This window comes from Pholcus phalangioides, unplaced genomic scaffold (assembly GCF_987345545.1).
Source record: "Pholcus phalangioides strain wild (caught in Gottingen) unplaced genomic scaffold, Ppha-v1.0 ptg000001l_1, whole genome shotgun sequence".
Taxonomy (NCBI): domain Eukaryota; kingdom Metazoa; phylum Arthropoda; class Arachnida; order Araneae; family Pholcidae; genus Pholcus; species Pholcus phalangioides.
Genome location: NW_028301594.1, coordinates 11,282,063 through 11,303,482, shown reverse-complemented (window position 1 = coordinate 11,303,482; position 21,420 = coordinate 11,282,063). Strand labels below are relative to the sequence as shown.

Genomic DNA, 21,420 nt, shown 5'->3' with positions numbered 1-21,420 from the left:
ACCCGCGGTTTAATGCCAGAGCACTTAAGCTTCCCGTAGTGCAGTTCCACATCGCTCAAGTTACCCGCGGCGCAGTTCCAGATAATTTAAGTGACCTGTAGTGCCAGATCACTAAAGTGGCCCGCGGCACATTCTCACCTCGATTGAATGGCTCGCTGTATATTCACAGTTCACTCAAGTGACCCGCTACACATTTAGAGTTAGTTTAAGTGACCCGCGGCACATACTCTCTTCAAGTAAGTGAACCGTGGCTTTAAAGGGAAAAATTAACGGTCGCCCCGAGACGACGAGACGTTTCAGAGTGGAGACAGACTTTTTGCTCTAGTCGCCACACCCCGGTTTTCTTTCTTCATTTGTGGTAACTGTAATTTCCGTAACCCCTTTCACCGTGGGGGTTGCCGTCAGGTCCGAGGTTCGAACCGGAAGGAGAATATTTTTCCTAACGAGCTTAAGGCGACCACCGATAGATGGCGACTTCATTTCCACCTCCAATTTGTTAGTGGCAGTAAATTGCAATATAGCGATATGGTCGGCATTAGTGTCTGGTGAATTAGTGTATTTGAAATATCAGCGATAAATATGGGGAAAAAAGATACACATTATAAGGAAAAAATCACAAATTACGATAAACAAATCGCCAAGAAAAAACGTAAAAAACAACAACTTCCGTCAATAGGGTTTACATTGAAGCTTCCCGATGATGAGAGAAGAGGTAAAAAACAGAGAGATATCTAGAATGAGTTTCTTCCATTCGCTTTTGGAACGAGATATTTCGTCCCTGACCGTTCAGTGGTTGAAATAAGTTCTTTTCGTCCATTATGTTTTTTGTGGAGGAAAGGATCGCCACACGGCAATTTCCAACCAGTGGAGTTGGCGTGGGAAATGAAGGCGCAATCTATCGGTAGTCACCCCAGGCTCTGTATTAAAGAACGTGTTTCTGATGTTCTTGCCCAGATTCGAACCCGTGGACCTAGACGGTAACCTTCATAGTGAACGATGAGCATCTTATAACTGCGCCACTCTGGCAATCCGTTAAATCTTTCTTTTCTTTCTATCAAACTGAGCACAACTCAGGTCTATCACCATCCATGGGCGATTTACTACCTAGTGAGTTGTGCCCAGTTGTGTAGCTGTGTGTGTACCTAACAGTCTGAGTGCGTATGTAGTGTGTATTTGATTTTTCAGAGCCGCCATCTATATTTCAGAAGCGAAGTGAGTGATGTGTTATGATTGAATTACATTTGTACTGTTTGTAGGTCTGTTGCTCGCTGTGGCGAGACTTTTTAAAGGTTAGATCGGCTCGGATTCGCGCCTTGAAGTTGGAAACCACAGAAAACCAACTTCAGCCGACCGCCACTGTGGCGACGGTGGGGTTCGAATTAGTTACCTTATAAGATACGTTAAATCACCGGGTGTTCATCTGAGTTGTCAGTAAATATCTCCTGAGTGCGTAATCGAACATCCATCCTCAATGGTTCAAGTGACCAGCCTGGCCCGACAAGGGTAAGGCTGGCAGAGCCCTAGCACGGGCGCCCGGGACAAATCTTATTACTTTTTGTTTTACTTTTCTTTACACTATAAATTTGCTATTGAGGAGGCCACCAAAGAGCTCAGTTTAGGGGGGGGGGGGCCTTTCGCGAGGATTTAAAGGCCATGGTGTGCATCGTAATGCTCGCGAGGAAAGGAAAAGTTTTATTTCTACATGAAATATGTAACCTCTGAAATTGATAAAATATGAGTTTTTTTATCTGCTTAGCAGAAAAGCGTACGCGGAAGCATTCATTTTCAAATGTTAATTTTTTTGTAAATGTCCATATTTATTCACCACGAAAAAATGGTCTTTCCCAGATACTTTTGTCCAAAAGTAGAATTTTATCAACAAAAAATATGCCTTTTAGAAAATATTGAAGAAATAACAATCTTCTATAAATATTACAATAAGGTTATTGAACTAGAACTTTTGCTGCCACCTATCGAATAAAAAACATTTATTGTGGTTCTTAGATTGAAAATTGGTTTTTGATTGATGTACCGCATACAAAAAAAAGCAACATGGTACATCAATAATTATTTATTATGCAATAACATTAATTAAATTATTGAATTGGCCTCGAAATTTTAACAGTTGTTTTTTTAACGTAGTAAAATAATATGAATAAAGCTCAAGAAATTAATTGGTTATCATTATAACTATCCATTGGAACCCCGTTTCACCAATTACGGTTTTCGGTTTTCGGTTGGTTATTATTATCCCTCGCGGGCTGGGAATCGGCTTAAAGTTCAATTCTGGTCTGGTAGACGTCCTTGACGTTTGGTTATTATTAATCAAATCAATTTCAGAGTCAAAAATGATTAAAATCCTCCGTTTCTCCATTCTACTCTGCTGGTTTTATCTCCTTTGTTTTACAACAAGCAAACAACAGCTGTTAAGTTGTGTTTTTATTTGGTAGGTGACGGAAGGAGTTACAGTTCAATGAAGCCGACGGGCCACCAACAGGCCAGTGAATAGGCTGAGACTCCGAAAAGCATGCTACGTCCCCGGCTACAAAGTTTATGTTCTCCCCACATTTAGCAACAGGAGCCCCCAGGTCAGATTTCTCACGGGCCTGTCTGTAGTAAATTAATTGTGCGAAAAGAACAAAAAGTGATAAGAATCGTGTCGGGACCCGGGATGAAGCTCTGGCAGCCTCACATTTGTGGGGAAGGGTGGGCTAGACCAGTTATACTGCCGCACAGTATTTGGAATTGTAAGATTTGTAAGATGACATCTCTCTTCTCTCCAAAAAAAGATTCACAAGGACTTTATACAATTTACAGTGGTGGATGGGTCCATACCAGAATAAGAGCTTTTGCCGGTTTCCTGGCTTTGCCATCACGTTATCTCACATTCTGGACCCATAGGATGTTGTTTTCGAAGATACAAAAATCGGGATATATAATGTACTACCAGCTTTGTAAAGAGGTTAAAATTACCGTTATAGATAGGCGTATCGGTGTGTGTGTGTGCGTGTGAAGAGTGATTATCGCTGTAGGCAGGTTCAAAATATATTGAGTGAATAGGAATTCCGCCGGCAGACCAAGGAAAATACCGTTTATAGGCAGTGTAACGTTTTACATAGGTTTTTCAATGTATCCTTTTTTTCCCAACTTTGTAATGAAATATATTAATACTGTAATGCAAAATAAATCATAATCTATTTTATAATCTAATTCTCAATGAATTTCATGGCGTAAAATCCAAGACATTTCCCTTCGTATCTACGTAAAATAAGAATTTCGAGACATGAATAATGAGAAATTTTGGGTGTTCAGATATTTGCGCATGCGCGGAATTCTCTCCCACTCGGGAAAAGATCCGACCCAACTTGCGGAGCAACACTTGGTTCCTAGATATCTTCAAGTGAAGTCAACTTTTCTTTTCTTCGAAATCGGAAGAAAATTATGATTCTCGAAGTTTTTAAATTAGTTTGCGATATTATTATAATAGCCTAGATTTTAAACTCGTAATTGAAAAATCTCTTTAACATTTTAAAAGTGAGAAGAAGAGTTTTCGTTTCTGGTATATTCTTTCCTTGATTCATTTCTTTCCAAATGATTCTGGTAAGTTTGGACATTCTCAGTATTGTAATATTCATTCGATATAATAATGATGAATTTTTTTTAACTTTTTATTACGAAAATTTCTTTACAATATTCGTAAATTTCTTCTATTAAATATGCGTCGTATTCAAAATCATATTTTTAGATTAATAATTTTGCAAACGCAAGATAATGACTGCTACAAAAGTAATTTTGTAAATGCAAGAGATGATGTTGATTGATATGACAACCATATATTTATGGGCATATATTTTTATTTTCCAATATTATTTTTCTATTCTATATAATATACAGCAAAATCTGTCACAGTTTGGAACACCTATTTACCCTTAACACCTCACCACAATGAACTGTTCTGAAAGGAACCGACCATAACCCTATATATAACAATCACATATTACTATACTTCTATATCTTTTGACACCTCTCCAATTTTGACAAATTTCAATAAAACCGTTGATGTCCAACATAGACAGGTTTTTTTGCAGGTTTATCTTATCTTTCTTAATTTTTTTATCTTTTTTCTCTATTTTTTTTTTTCGGCTACCTTGTTGGACAGTTTACCTGTTGTGGCTTCAGATTTTGTACTTGTATAAGAGTAATTTTGTAAATGTAATCAATTATATAACATTCGTGATTATTATTGTAGAAACAAAGTTATTATAAATTTACGAAATTCATATGAGCATTCTACTATGTTCATTGCACAGATTGGTGGATGAGATCATTACAACTGACTCCCGAGCTAGAGTGTTCGAGCCATATCTTGTATGAGGGATGAGATAATGTTGATATAGTCATAACTATAGAGTATTGAATATCTCTATGGACTCTATGGATTTCCTATAGCATTTTTTATAAGTTGTTCTAAGCTTCAGTAGGTATATTTTTGTTGACAAAATGACAAAAAAAAGCTATATAGAAAGCCTTACTTTGCATGATAGAGGAGATATACTTTTCTTGTCTTTTTTATATAAGCAAAATATTTATTTTAAGAATATAGCTATATACTTGACCCATGACGTCAGTAAAGTGAATTCATCATACTGTTGGAGATATGTTTGGAGCAGGGACGTAGCTTAGATTTTATCCGCCTTGGGCAAACCTGATTTAGCCGCCCCCACAACTTTAAAATTCGATAATTTTATAACGGTGTTCTTTGTTTCCACCTAAAACTGCCACCCAGGGCAGTTGCCCTACTTGCCCCCTGCCCCCCACCCCCAATTCAGGCCCTGGTTTGAGCACTGCAAAATGCGTTCAATGATAAAATAAAGCTGATTTTTTTTTTAGTCCAGAAAAATTTTAAAGAACAATTTAATGTTCAGAGTGTATAATAGCTTACGTGACATAAAAATCTGTGATTATACAGGGTATTTATAAATAAACTGACACTGCTCAGACATATGTAGCACCCATTCTGATGGAGGTATTTTGATGGCACTTGGTGTATAATGTATGGACCATGGGGGAGGGGGAGGAGTAAAAGAAAGGTTCAATAAAAAAAATACTTAAATTTTTTTACCACCAGGTGAAAAAGTGGCACTTCTTCATCGCATTATCTCTTTCCTATGGTTCAAATAACATATATACCACGTTTCAATGAAATACGTCCACCACAACTGGCGCTACATAGGTCGGAGTAGTGTCGGAAAAGTTAAGCAGAGTATGTCAGTTTATAATTCTCCGACCTATGTAGCACCCGTTGTGGTGGACGTATTTCATTAAATCTTGGTATATGTGTTATTTGGACCATGGGAATAAGATAACTGAGATGAAAAAGCTCCACTTTTTTACCTGGTGGCCAAAAACTGAACTTTTTTTTTAAATTGAATCTTTCTTTTCTCCACGGCTCATATATTCTATACACCAAGTTTCATCAGAATATCTCCATCATAATGGGTGCTAAATAAGTCTCAGTAGTGTCAGTTTATTTACAACCTCCCTGTGTTTATTAAACTATAACTATACGGAGGCCCTGGACAAGGCAGGCAATAAGTGGCTTTAAAGATGTTGGGCGACTTAGTGAACATACGTTGCTTAAAAGTTTAGGACCCAAGAATTATTGGGGGATCCTGTGGAAATGAACCACATCCCCATGCGGATATGAGTACCGAATGGTAATACAGTCGAACTTAATTCGTAGATCAAGGGGACAGCAAAAAAGGTCGAATTATACAAAATTAGAATTATCCATATCAATGTATACTGAATCCTTAAAATGACTGCTAAACTCCACATGCACCTCGTCTGTATTTCTCTGTGGAACTTCTACCGAATTGGTACGAGTTGAAATGTTCGTGTACATGTTGTGAACCTAACGTGAAGCTTGTTTCTGCGTTACGGTTGTTATGCGTAGTGCAGTTTTTTTCATCTTGAACAACAAGGAATGAGTGAGAGTTACATTTATTTAAAATATTACACATTTTAACCAGTGATAATTTCTTCATTTTAATAATGAGATGTATTGTAAACATAATTTTACGCTAGATTAATTCTATTCTTAATATGTATTTATTATTTCCTGTTCCGAAGGAAAATGTAGTATGTATTTTCTTTTCGAATTCGTAGGTATGAATAACCGTTATGTGTTTAGCATTGTCTCCTATTGTCTTTTTTGCCCATTGTTTTAGAAGATGATTGTTTTTGATTGAGGATTTATAAACAATTGTATTAAATGGAAGAGAAAAAATATGAAGAATGTTACCAATTAACGTTATTAATGTTAGCAAATTAAATGTTATAAATCAACGCAACTTTGTGTGAACACCCCCCCTGTAAAACTCCATTTCGTGTTTCACTGCATAAATATTCTGCATGCAATGGAAACACTATCCAGGAAGCATATGACATTGCCATTTCCAGGAAAGTAATTTCGCTTACATTAATAAATTGCGTCAGTTAAACTATTTATATTCGATTCCCTAAATGTTTTTCAATCAGAGAAAGCATTGAGGAATATATTTTTAACTTTCAACTTGAAACATTACTTGCGTGCGTATCCTAACAATAAATCAAAGCAATATGTAATAAATCAAAGTCTAAATTAAGAGAGGTTTCAAATAAAATCTCCACATGCAGAATTAACGTCAAAATATGCAGAGTGGGCGGAAATCCAAGACACGCTTTAAGACATAAAAGAATTCAAAAATCAAACAATTGACAGGAAAAAAAAATGCGGAGTGCACTAAAATGTTTAACATAGCATGTTTTTTTTTTATACAGTCCCTACCGCGTAATTTTTATCACATCGGGACTCGAGGTTTCTGGTAACAATAACCGAATTATAACCATATCCGAAAAAGTCCCGTTTTCAAGTACTGTGACCATACATCCCGTTTGGTTTAACGAGACCTATAGTAAACTGGAATCGGTAAAACGTGGGTACTGTTTTTCTTTTCCACGTAATTGGTTGCAACGTTTTCAATATCTATTGTAGTTTTTTTTAAATTCTATTCTAGAACGGGACTTTTCTTACTTTGAGCTAAAATCTCGGCATTTTTGTTATTCAGCCATTAGGAGGTGTTAGAATGTAACTGTCTAATGTATATCACGAGTACGATGCTTTTGTTAATATACAATACCTTTCATGGCTTCCTTGTAAAAGTCTCTCAGAAAAAGAAATTTGAATCTGGTCAATGAATGAATTGAAACTGCCAAGAACTGAAGAAGGGGAGGGGGGAGAGAGAGAGAACTTTTTTTTTTCTTTTTCACACATTTGCCTCTAGTACAGGAAGGCCAAAAGCCGTTCCATATGTACACGGATCACAGCGAATACTACGAGTCGCTGTGGTGGTCGAGTGGGCATAGTGACGGACTCGCACCGCGAGGATCCGGGTTCAAACCCCACCGTCGCCACAGTGGTGGTCGGCTGAAGTTGGTTTTCTGCGGTTCCCAATTTCGAGGCGCGAATGTAGGCCGATCTCCCCGTTAAAAAGTTTCGCCGCAAAGAGCAACAGCCCTACAACGGTACAATTATTCATTCATTACACTTCACTCACTATGAGTTGAGAAAAAACTCGTAATTAAAAAAAATTCATTGCAGATGGCAGCACTACACATGACAAGCGTTACACAGAAACAAAGTTTACGGAAGATTCACTCCATGCACACACACACATCCAAACATGTACCAATTCGTTAGAAGTTTCGCAGAGGAATACGGATGAGGTGCATGTCTGGTTTAGTTAGTTAGTTAGTGAATACTACGGACTAATTAGCAGTACGAAAATGTTTGTTAACAAGCGAGAGGATGAGATGACACCTTGTTTTTAGCTTCTCACATACATTTTCAGCCTGATAACGATAACTGACTGAAATGAACTTCTTGAAGGTTACGGGCATCTTATTTAGATGACTGACTGGCTCAGGTAGATACATAATTTTCTCAGGGCGTACCGAGTCTTCAAGACTCCCATCAGCTCCCCTGTTCGATACTGCTCCGTACGAGCTGGATGAAGAAGTTAAGAAACTGTTTGTATGTGATAGTTGAGTGTGTGAGTGTACGTGTATAAGAGGCGTGTCAATAAATGGTAATAAAATTTACAGCCTAATGCTGTACTCAGAGAGTCAGTATATGTCAAATTAATTGAGATCATATTAGAAAAAATGAATTCGATAAGTTGTGGCTTACTTATCCCAGAAATTTGGAATTTGTAGAGCTATGTCTGAAGGAGGTGAAGTATCAAAATTCAAGAACACATTTCATATGCAATTACAAAATCTAACTATCAATTATCTCAGCAAGTAATTGACAAAAAAAAGTGTGTAATTCTGCACCTAATGGTTACAACACAACAGAGTATATATATATTCATTCTAATGCGTGAAAATTTAATTGCGTGATTGAATACAATATATATGATTACATGCGGGTACAAGATTAAATGCGATAAATATGGGTAAGCGTTCAGTATATATGCAACACTATGCCTCCAATCAATGAAGAGAGAATTAGAACTATTCTCAGCCACCTCGTTGGGCATTTTGCCTGTTGTGGCGTTGTATTTGTATTTATTTACACTTTTTACAAAACTAAACCGATTCACTGACCCATATCAGGCCAGTTTGTTCTTAGGTCTAAGAAACTTCAACATCTCTCCCGCAGGATAAGGCGAGATATCTGTTATGTGCTAATATTCTGATGTTTCAGCCCTATCGAAATATCTTCTACATAGTTTGATTAAATATTCATGTATGGTTTCAATGTTCAAATCCTTCATTATGTCAAGAGAGAGAGATTGCTGATATACTATTGTGTCCCGGTATATCGCCGAAGCATTTTATTTTGTTGCACTTGTAATTGTTTGATGACAGTGGGTTTCCCTGTGGAAAAAGCATGGTGCTGCGTAGCACATAATTGGTTTAATGACTGACTTGTATATAATGGTTTTGTTTTTGAGGCTAAGTGCAGAGCGTGTGTAACAGACTGTTTGGAAGTCCTGCAACCTTAGTGGCTCGAACTTTCGCCTCTTGAATGTGAGCTTTGAAACTGAGCCTTTTATCTAAAATAACACCAAGATATTTTGTCTGAGACTTGGGTTGTAATATGGTCTACCCCACTGTGATAGTGGTGTTTGGTGGGAGTTGCCTTCTTGCAAACCATATAAAGTTGCATTTGCTCTCATTTAAGACCACTGCATGTAGCTGACACCAGATCTCGATCCTTCGGACCATTTCTTGCAAGTTCCTCAGAACTTATTGAGGGTCCCTGGATGCCATAAGGATTTTCGAGTCGTCAGCATAAGAAGCTAAGATTCCTCTTTTTGGAGCAGGAAAATCGTTAATAAAAATATTGAAGAACATTGGGCCAATTACTGACCCTTGACAAATAGATGCCTTAAGTGGGCGTCGAGTAGAGAGAGCGTTTTTGATACGGACCTGAAATGTCCTATCCCTGAGGTAGCTGTGAACCATATGTATAATGTGGGAGGGAAACCTTTATCATAATGGCAATCAGTGTTGAGTGCTCAACCTTATTGAAGGCCTTCTGTATGTCTGAATCAAAACATGCTACATAATCCTTGTGGATGAAAGCATCTTGTACGTATTCTACAACCCGGACCAGTTATGTTACACGAGAATGTCCGCTACGAAAGGCACGTTGTTCATCTCGGATAAAGCTGTTATTCTCGAGATACGAAGATAATCTCGTCCTACAGACTCGTTCAGAAATTTTGGACAATCCCAAAATTACTAGGTTAATTAAATCTTAGTATTGAAATGCGAAAAAAAAATTTCGACAGAAAAAAAATTATCCGAAGTCCCGAAATTCTTTCTATGTTATGATAGATTCTTTCCGTTCTTTGCAAAAGTTATAACAATAACCAAATGATAATATCATCTGTAATTCTAATAAGCGGCGTTGACTAGTTCAGTTGAAAAGAGTTCAAAACTTTGCTCACAGATGGCACTGAACCACAAATAACTCGACATAACTGATAAAACGCGACGCAAACAGTGAATAATTAATGTTTATTACGATTTGCGTCACATAAAACTACAGCATTTCAATATGAGCACTCTTTGTAACTCGGGCTATCCCTAAACGATATTCAATTTCTTTTCACGTATCTGATATTAACATATTAACACCGATTGCGGAAGAGTCTTGATTACTTCGACAATACGCTACAGCTGTTGAGTGGAAAGGATTGGAGCAATTAGGCCAACAATATTCGAAATTCACGCATAATATGTGCAGGCAAAATAACCTGCTTAGTTGTTCCGAATTCGGAAGGCAGATGACAGCACAAAGCATGCATTTTTAAGAAATAAATATCACGTTGTGAGTATGCAATACATACTCAGCACATTACGGCATATGCCTATTCTTTACACTACATTCTCTATATTTTATCTATCCTCATTTTTAGACCCCTTAACTTCGAAATGAGCAAACAAAAAATAATTTGGAAACAGCCATAGGTAAAATGATGAGATAAGTAGTTCTTTTAATGAGCACGCCTGGAATTTCAAATACGTCAATTTGTGAAATTAGGTACTTTGACTAATGGATGGCACCTCAGTCTCTGTGCAATGTCCTTGAATATTGGATAATATTGTTCATCTATAAGATGGATCAAATACTACATATTACGATGAATTTAAAATGATAGCCTTGCTTTGCAATTCCAATACAAAAGTGAGAAGTGGAGTTTGAAGCAACTTTTCTGCAATACATCTACTGCAACGGATACGTGTGCCTCACAGATAAACTGTTCAAGCTGAAACAGCGCTTGGAGACTATGGAGACTTCAAATGGCCCCCCACGCACATTCCCGCATGTACCGATTCGTTGGGGGGTTCCGGGGGGGGGGGTGCATGTGTGGTGTAGCAGTAGTAGGTAGGGGCTCGGGGATCCATGATGTTCAGCCACCTCGTTGGGCAATTTGCCTGTTGTGGCGTTGTATTTGTATTTGTAAAAAAGTAGTGAAATATAAAATCAGTGTGGTAACTGTCTATTAGTTAAAATTGTAATTAGTTTTGCAAAACGGGGTATTCAAAATTCTGGGCTTGCCCGTCAGGAGTATCACGTGTTCTATTTTTCTATCCATTATTGTTTCCTATTTATGTCACTCAAAAGTTAGGGAGTTCTTTCTGAAACAACTCCGAACCTACACTAATGCTCAAAAGTTAAGCAACAAAATCAAAAATGCTTGTAAAAGCAAATATTTTAATTCTTTCTTTGTTGGAGTTAACACAAATCATAGGCTGAAGCAAAGGGCTCTCTGGTAAAATTACAAAGAAAATAGGAAATCAAAAATCGAATAATTGGCGTAGAAAAGGACAATCATACATTCAGAAACAAAAAGTTCAATGGAGAAAGTCAGTCAATATGGGATATGACCACCTATGCTGAATACATAGGCTCGACAACGTCGATCCATACCAATAATAAGATTATCAATGGCGTGGGTCCATTTAAGCGAAAGGCTTGTTCGCAGCTCACCGAGGCTTTAGTCATGGGGAGCAGTTGAATGTTTTCCATGGATGTCTAATATATTCTCTATTGCAACGTTTCTCAACCTTTCTGAACCCAGGACCAGTAGAATGTCTGAAACAACTTTACGGTGTTACAACTTACTTACGTCCTGTATTACAGGACATTCCTGTAATTGTGGTTGTTCTGATTTTTTTTTTTTGTACATTTGTCCCGTTTTTCAATGATGCTTTTATTTGAATTTGCAATATTAATAAAGTCGTGAATACACAGCTTTTTCAATATAAAGCTCATACAAATTATACTATTTTATGATAATTACGGCAAAGAATACAGATATTCATTTCACATATTTGTCATGTCCAACGTTTTTTCCCTCAGTTTTTCAGCAATTTCAATAAGAATTAACGATTGTGCCTACTTCCGGCAACTTTTTTGATGACAATTGGTTATGTCTCGTATTTTACCCCATTTAAGATCTCAGTCCATCTTATAAAATATGGACATCTGATCTTTTTTTTTTTTGTGAAACACATTACGTTTACTGTAATTTGTAGCATTCTTTATTTTCCCCACCCTTCAGCGATTTTAGGAGTAATTAGAAAATTGAATTTAAGAAATAAATGACATTTTTTGGCCAAATTTAGTGATATCCCCCTCCCGTATTTACGATCGCAATTTCTCCTCGATGATAGTGATGTACAGTATAGTATGAAGGTATATTTTTAATCGAACCCATGTAGATAATATCAATTAAAATGGTGGAATAATTTTTCATTATATGAGAATTAAGTTATCGAGTCTGTGCGGACCACCTCTGGTCTGCACATCATAACTTGAGAAACGCTGCTCTATTGAGTTTTAGGGCCGTCTTAAGAGAATCATGGGCCTCCGTGCCCTGTGATTTTTCTGAGGCCCTTACCTAGCGAGTTCTCGAAAAAATAACCTATTTCTCATTTTTGTGGGGCCCCTCTTCTCTTGAGGCCCACGGGTGTCGCCCGGGTGGGCCCATGCGTTAAAACGGCACCATTGGATTCAAGTAAAAAAAAAAAAAAAAATGGGTGTCTATACCATACACGTCAGTATTTCAAATTGAGTGTAATGCTTGGCAACACTAACTTAACTTATACCATATCGTCCATAAACATGGCATAAGGTCTCGTAACAGAAAGAAATGGCGTGAGCGTATGGTGCAAAGATGTCATCTCGATAGTGCACAACCGTCTCCGAACCTTCAGTGAAGATATGCAGGTCAATGCGGACACCAATAGCAGTTTCTGCCATCATACCGTTACAATGGAGACTCATCAGTTAGTTGCTTAACTTTTGAACGTGAGTGTACATGCTAGATAAATTTAAATATCTTGATCATAAAAACACATTCCAATTGAAAGGATGCATAACTACCAATCTTGTATCTACCTTAATACGCGTTTGAGAATAATAACTCAGATATATCAATTGATCAATTCCAAGGATACCTGCATTAAACATTAACTTATTCTTCCAGCAACGGAAGCTGCATTGATATACAGACACACGCATAAATATGTAGTCGCCGGGGTAAAAGAAAAACAAAGAAGAAGAGGAGGAGGAACGAACACACTAAGCTGCCATGCAAGAAAGCAATTTCCTCTGGACAATATTAATCCTAAACAACGGGAAAAATAATAGCTTATAACGTAGAGATCGTAAGCGCAACGAATGAGAACACAAGGGGGGAAAATTTCTCATTAAGCGACCGTAGCTGTTTCTCATCACATAAACTAGACTACAAACTTGTTAAGGGAGGTTTCCGACAAGAAACAAAAAAAAAAGCATTATTATGCAATAAATGAGAGTGTTTGCACGTGCATTATTCACGGCAGTCAAGATTAAATGCCAAATGTAGCCTATCTCACACATATGCCGTCCTTAGAAATTCAACTGTTTCAAAAATATACATGATCCAAATTCATTAGCTATCTTTTAACTGGATGTCTCCATATTTGTTAACGAGATGATGCAACAACGGAAGCTGTTTGGGTATAATATTGAATAATTTTGACAGATAACGCCAAGTAGTTCATATTTTTATAGATTTCATTCAAATGTTAAGATGACTGCTATTTATAAAAACAGCGATTGAATCGTCAGGTTTAAGTATTGAATAAAGACGAAAAATGGCACAACATTACTTTTTGTTTTCTAAAACAGTGGTTCCCGATCAGGGGTGCCTGGACCACTAGTCCATGGCCTTTTAACAAAGGGTCGACAGCCCAATAGTGTAGTTATAAAAAAAAATTATTGCCAAGTTGAAAATAATCCAGTCGACTATAACGACTCCACGTTATATCGACCATTCTATTACAACGACTGGTAAGATAAGTGTCAAATATTTTCATAGAACGACTACCATATATGTTTTATTTTTGTTATAACAACCCTCCCAATATTACGTCCGTTTTCGACGGGACGAAGGGGGGGTAGTTATATTGAGCCTAAAAACAAAAATCTTGAAAAGAAAAGCTTTAATTAACGTGCAAAAGCACCGCTGCAACGTTGGTAGACTACGGTAGTAATATTGTTATGATTCGCAAAAATTCTACTTGTGGTAACATTTCTCGCTAGGAGTATGAAACTTTGATTTAGTTCTTTTGCAGTCCATTAGATGGCATTGCTATCGCATCACATTTACAAGCCTGGAATTGTCAGCTCTCGTTATAACCGACTTTATTATTGTCTAATTAATTTTAATTATTTTTGCAGTCTAATTACAGCCGGTCTAATTGCAAGCCGCACACACACACACACAGTCCTCCTCTCCCCCCCCCCCAATTTGAAAAAAAATCTCTCCGCAGAAAGCAGGCAGACTTTCAACACGATACTCTTACATAGCATGGAAACTTACCATTTTTACTTAAAAATATAGACAGACAGATGGCAGTTCACAAAACAAGCATAAAACTCTGACAACATAAATACAGTAATATCCCGACTTACAGCCAGGACCTGTTTCTCGGGTCTTGGCCGAGAAATTACCTCACAAAGGTTTAATTAAAAAAAATAATTTCGGAATTAATGAAAGAAATGATTCTATAATAAATGAAAGAGGTAATTCCGGAACAAATTGATGAAAACTCAGAATTATTGAAAGAAATAGTTCTAGAATTAGTGAAAAAAATAACTTATAAATCAATGAGAGAAATAATTTCGTAATTTCTAATAGAAACTATTTAAAAAAATCAGTAAAAGAATAATTGCATAATTATTGAAACAAATGATTTCAAGATACATTGAGAAAGAAAATAGTTTTAAAATTACTGCAATGAATAATTACAGAATCATTTGAAGTGATTTCAGATTCAAATAGGTCTCAGAATTAATTCAATTAGTAGTTAATTAAAAAATCCCTTTTCAGTGAAGAAGATTATTTCCGAACTAATCAAAATTGATAAATAAAAAATTATTTCAGAACAAATAAAAGTCTTCTATCAATTTTTTGTCTCTGTTTAACTCGGTGTTCCATTGGTCCCTTCTATTAAGATGCTACATGTCACTAAACTACATGAGTTGGTGGCCGCGGGCTTCGTGGAAAGTTTCAATTTGGCCCGCTGTATCTGAAAGGTTGAAGACTCTTAGAGAGATAAGATTTAAGATTAAAGTTTAAATCTCTCTGTTACTTAGAAAATTGACCCTTCATTGGAATTGCCTTTAAACACATGTGAACAAATGTGTTGGGAAAGATGCAGGACCACAAAAAGTTGGTCCTATTCGGAAGTGGTCCTTGAATTAAAAACTATGGTGTAGGGAGAAATTCCGGATTAGAAAAAATTCCTCTTTTTAGAAAGTGGCATCTTTATACAGGTGGCCCTCCACAGATTTTTCACTTTACAATTCATGAATAAAAAAAATCTATTTTGAAATAATGTTGGTTAATAAGAGTTAATTTCAAGCGTAAGGGGTCATTCAAGTATTACGTCAGCATCGAGGGGGAGGGGGGTTTGAAGGTTGCTTACGTCATCAACCACCCCTTTTTGAAGATATGAAATATTCTAAGCTGCTGACGAAATTTTGCTGACAGGGGAGAAGGGGGGGGGGGGGGTCAGTGTTTTGCTGACTTTTGCTGACAGGGGGGGGGGTCAAAAATGGCTGAAAATCTGCTTACGTAATACTTGAATGGTCCCTGAATTGTATCCTTCAACATTGAAAAAAAATTTATTCAAGTCTATTTATAGAAGTAATAACTCATTCATCAAAAAAAGAATTTATTTTTTGTGTAAAAATTTATTAATTTGAAAAAATATGTATTTTTTCTTCTTTTATGCTTTTTTTAAGAAACTACATAAGTTTATTACAATGAATTTTTAATTAACGACATCTTTATTTTTCTATGTTTTTTTTTTCATTTCAGGAGTAAGTAGCGACTTGTTAACGAAGATCAATCATCGAGTGATTGATGAGCTATCCGTATGCTCATGAATTTTTCTTCCATTGAAAAAGCTTCTTTTTTTTTTAAGGATGGCAATGGATTCTGCCTGGTTGATTGAATATTTCCGGAAAGTTCTTTTTCATGGACATAAATAGATTATTGAACTTATAAAAGAATTCATAATGGAGTTTCACACCAGAAACTTTTTCTAGAACAGCATTGGATTTGGTACGAGCATGAAGTTGAAACTATTCAAAAACTTCCAATTATTCGACTCTACTCAGCTTCTAACTGATATCCGAACGACATAAAAGAGTTCCGTTCTACGAATTAACTAATAAATTTTTGACTGAAACTCTATGGAGTTTATACAATGGGATGACAATTAGTTGAACAGAGCGAGATCATGATTTTGTCTAAAAAAAGGAAAAATACATCGCTCTTAAGTTTGTTTCTTGCTAAACACGTCGAGGTTTGTGTTATTGTGCTACACACCAGGTCTGTTTAACTTATGAATACCTGAAAGTAAAATCCTATCAAATTTTCAAGCGCATCTGTTCGTTAAAATGTTCGCTGTGATGTACTGAAAGATGAATTTCAGCTTCATATCGATATCTCTAAACGAGACGCTTGAAACTGAAACTTTCAATTACAGTAACGGAAACTTTTCGAGTATGTACGATGACTTCTACGCCTACAGAACCCCCTTCTACGGCGATTATTTGGGTGTGTTCCACAGCACCTACGGTTCCGTGCACGGTTACATCACCCTAATAGTGTGTATCTTCGGTCTGACGGCTAACATACTGAACGTGATCGTGCTTACTAGGAAGAACATGGTGTCGCCGACTAATGCCATTCTGACGGGATTGGCGGTGGCTGATATGATGGTAATGCTGTCGTACTTACCCTTCACGATTCATAACTACGTCAGGACGGACTTGAACGAGACGGACAGGTTCTCTTACGGTTGGGCAGTCTTCACGCTGTTTCACGCTCACTTCACCGTCGTCAACCACACCATCTCCACGTGGTTGACGGTGACCGTTGCCATTTGGCGGTTCATGGCCGTGAGTTTCCCGGCCAGTTCGGTTAACTGGTGTGCTATGCCAAGAGCCAAATTCGCGATCTTGTCCACTTACGCCAGTTGCACGCTGATATGCATACCACAGTACTTGGCGTTCGCCGTCAGTGAGTACGTCGAGGACGATGGACACGCCACGTACAGAGTCGGATTCAACGAGATCGCGCATAGGCACGACGAATTCCTGAAAAGTATCAACTTCTGGTTTTTCAGCGTGATAACCAAGCTGGTCCCTTGTTTCGCGCTGACAGCTCTGAGCTTCGCTTTGATCAGGGCGCTTTACGAAGCGAACCTGAGACGCCAGAGGCTAAAGAACAGAACCGAGACAGATACCACTCACGACAGAACAACACGGATGTTGCTGGCGGTGCTCTTGCTATTCCTGATGACGGAGTTCCCGTCTGGGCTGCTGGCACTGCTGAGCGGCATCCTAGGCTCAGACTTCTTCGACAACGTCTACCTGAACTTTGGCGAAATTATGGATGCCTTAGCGCTCGTTAACAACGCCATCAACTTCATTATCTACTGCACCATGAGCCAACAGTTCCGTGAGACATTCACTCTGCTGTTCATGCCGAAAATACTGAAGGGAATCTGGAGGCAGAATCAGAATGGGTGTAATGCTGTCGCTGCCGTCGTATAGAGGAGTTACTGTGAGTTACTTTTCTTAGCCTCTGGTGTATTGAATCTTTTCTCGTAGATGAAGTTCGTTTAAAATTTGTAAATTTTTGTACTTGCCTGGCATTTATTCCTTTATCGCTTTTTTTTACGGGGTCCCGAGTAGCCTTACTTTAACCTTCTCGTACCTTAACCGCAGTTGGTTTAAAAATTTATCAATAGCATAAACTAACGGAAAAACTCATTCTACGCTTCATATGCTATGCTTTCCTTTCATTTTCATTGGTATTTGAGTTCAAATACCTCATCGAACTTTGCATGGATTTTTTTTTTGGCATCAGGAGAGACAGGGCAACAACTTTCTTATTGGATTTTTTTAGGACAAGGTGATCAGATAAGTCAATTTTTTTATTTTAATAACTATACATCTCTTGCAATATGAATGACGCATCTGAGGTCTATATTTGGGGGAGGTTATATTTGAGGTTATTTGGATACTTTTTTTCGATTGGAAGTATGTTTCTAGGATTCACGGTTCGTGAGTAATTCCAGAATGAAGGGACTTCCCTATGCACCCTGTGTACAGGGTGATTCTAAATTCATGATACAAACTTCAAGAAGTGATATAAGACATCTAAACAAGCATTTTTGGTCATAGAACATGTGGTCGAATCGCAATAGAAAAGGCATCAGAGGTGCTTTTAGAGAGTGCATAATAGCACTTCATCAGTAGCAAATATTATATTTTCTAACGGATTTACTGCGATACGTGTTTTCCACCATCCAAGGGTTTATGGGGTTGTAATGTGGTAAGCTTCTCCGTAGTTCACCGTAGCTAAAAGCGAAATCTACCACAAGTCGTTCTACTGCTTATCAGTTTGGCGCAGCATATTCTTGATGGTCTTTGCACCAATAAAACCAAAATCCAATCATATGGGATCGGAGGGAGGATGTAGTTCCAACATAATGAAATAGGTCCATTTTTGCAGGGAAACTAAATTACTTAAACACTACATGTCCGCTATAACGGATCAGATACAGTGTCATTAATGAGTCACCAGTCTGTTTTATCACAGAGTTTGCATCTCAACTTTTCATATTCGACCGCATATTCCATGACGAAAAGTGCTTGTTTAGGCATGTTCCATCACCCCTCAAAGTTTGTGTCATGAATTTCGAATCACCCTGTGCATATTTTCTGTAATTTGGTAAGAGTTACTATGCAATCATATGACTAAGTTTTGGCTAACAATCGTTCAGTATCGGCAAAAATACCACGCATACACACACACACACATGATGAAATTTTAAAAGCGGAATCGAAATTTTCCAAGAAAGAAAATCCATCAAAATTTTCCATAGAAATTTATAAATTTATAATAAATTATTTATTATAATTTAAACTTATTTAGAAATTAAATTTATAAATAAATTTAAAAATACAGCAAAATTTGACGTTTTTTTTCGATTCGAAACAGCTGAAAAACTGTTTGTTTTACGTTTCAATTGTTAAGTGCCAAGCCACATACAATACAATAAATTTCTATCCTTAAACAAATGTAATTAAATAATTAACATGCGAATCTACTCATTAATTACTTATTAAACATTTATTTACTAACATTTATTTAATTTATTTACATTAAACATTACTGACTAAAAACAATATGCAGCAATTGTAATACATAATTTATACAGTGTAGTAAGACTTCGAACTTTTGAACCGTTGGTATAAAAGCATAATTTAAATTAGAAATTAACCACAAACACATGTTCATTTTATATATAGATATGTCATTTAATTTCTAGAGATCGTATGTTTACCGAGATACAAACTTCAATTTTTTTGTATCGTACGAGTACGAGACCAGAACTTGTAGTTTGAAGTCGTTTCCGAATGACTGAAAAAAATCATGATAAATTTTTTTTTTCGATTAGAGGGCAGGGCCATCTTAAGAGCATCATGGGCCCCCGGGCCAAATGATTTTTCTTAGGCCCTACTTCTCGAAAATCTCAAACAGATCTCATTTTTGTCAGGCCCCCGGGCCATGTCCGGGCATGACCTCCTATATAACCTCCTATCTAGGTGGTCGTGGCCCGGGTGGGTCCAGACGGCACTGTTAGAGGGATGTTACGAGACCATATAGCTATGGAAGTGAACAGTTATATAATAATTGAGACTTTTAATTGTTCAGTTGGTTGTATAAATCACTTTGGTAATACGAAATTTACAGCGAAAATGTCAGAGAATTAACTGCTGTGAGAACTAAAATTGAATTTCATGACTAGAGTTCTGTTTTCATCTGTTGATATTAGAACGAAATGACCTAAAACAATGCAGATAAAATAGCAAGTTTATAATAAACTGGCAGAGAAAAATTATGAAAATTCGCTCATGACGAAAAGTCCGTTATAACACTAATTTTCCTCGTGATTGTGAGCCGTCGTTGTAACGGACTTCTACTGTTTGTCCAATTGGAGAAATTCGGGATGTTTCTGCATTTCAATACTATACATTCATTCAAACATATTCAAGAGCACAGCATATTCTAATGAAAATAAGTATTTTAATAAAATTTCAGTTAAGAATCATTTTATACACAACACACTGAAAAAATAATAATGAAGCAAGGCATTTCACGGTACATCTTCAGAACTATCTACATTTACAATTGTATCGGAACTAATAAGAAGGTATACATCAGAAGTATAATGTCATATTAGGTATTAGGATTTGAATGAAGCAATACCGATTCCATTTCTAAAAATGGTATTTTAATTATTGTTACTGCAAAGAACTATACGCAATAATGAAGTACTGAAAAACACTTCGACATGAAAAAGTTGTTTTCAGAATACCTTTTTTTTTTACCTGTTTTGTGAATGGAATAACTGACCGGTGGAAAAATGTTTTTGATTTTCATTCAGTTTTATTTCCATAGCAATAATATCTGCCACGATGCGACGGCAAGGGACATCGGTACTTCGAGAATGCAGAGCTGTACCACGAGCTGGGATCCGGACTACCTATTTTCTGAGGGTTGTTAAGTATAGTTTTATGTATAGTTTCAAGTTCTTTGGTGAAAAGTAGTTTGTGGTTTTGTTCGAGCATGAATTCCCAGCACCTATACTTCTCTACATCTTCTTGTTCCGGCCTCTGCTGTAAGTCGGACTTTAACGAAACAACAGCGACACATTCTCTCCTCCCATTACTTACGGATGCGTATCTCTCGGATAATGCTTTGGCTGCAGCTACGGGATGTTTCGAAGAATGAACTATCTTGCAAACTTCTTCTGCCGATATTGTCTTCGAGAAGCTACTGTCGCCAAATACAACGTATTTATCTTGTACATTGAGAATGAGCTCTTTGATTTCGGGATCTGGAATAGCAGCCCACGGACCTCGCAATGAACACGTCACTGGTCCTGACTCGAAACGATTTTTACTGAATACGTCGGATGCCTTGAAAAAACAAAAGCGAAAAAAATTATCAGTGGATAAATTTCACAGCGTACTTGGTTAATTCGTATTTTAAATTTTTCACCTATCCCATGAAAAAGGTGAATATGAAATAAAATAATGCAATTGGTATAAATATATAATTCTTTCGAAAAGTGTCCAAAAAAACCTTGTTTCGTAAAATATGAAGGCTGCTAGGAAATTAAGAGTCTGCCATTTTATTTTTCGTGATATGCCGTATTCCCAGCATTAGAAAGCGTGCAGTAAAAATCGGGGGCACCAGCTTTTACAGCGGTATAGTCTGGTCC

At 37.0% G+C, this 21,420-nt stretch overlaps 2 protein-coding genes across 3 annotated transcripts in view; one reads left to right on the top strand and one right to left on the bottom strand.

Moving 5' to 3' along the window:
* The first annotated feature begins 16,016 nt into the window (after window positions 1-16,016).
* LOC149089876 (G protein-coupled receptor dmsr-1-like) lies at window positions 16,017-17,677 on the top strand. The gene has a single exon (XM_089235480.1). It carries the CDS (start codon window positions 16,541-16,543, stop codon window positions 17,675-17,677), a length of 1,137 nt encoding a protein of 378 aa, XP_089091606.1. The 5' UTR covers window positions 16,017-16,540.
* Window positions 17,678-20,199: 2,522 nt separating this feature from the next.
* Window positions 20,200-21,420, bottom strand: part of Phlpp (PH domain leucine-rich repeat protein phosphatase) — a 50,584-nt gene continuing 49,363 nt past the window's right edge. For both annotated transcript variants that reach the window (XM_089253463.1, XM_089253396.1), the window contains exon 14: window positions 20,200-21,115. In XM_089253463.1, the coding sequence (XP_089109589.1) occupies window positions 20,573-21,115 (543 nt within the window). In that variant the 3' untranslated portion in view covers window positions 20,200-20,572. The remainder of the gene's footprint in view (window positions 21,116-21,420) is intronic.

Bases quoted from the DNA above. Each gene is read 5' to 3' on its own strand.
- LOC149089876 (XM_089235480.1), top strand. From the start codon at position 16,541: ATGAATTTCAGCTTCATATCGATATCTCTAAACGAGACGCTTGAAACT.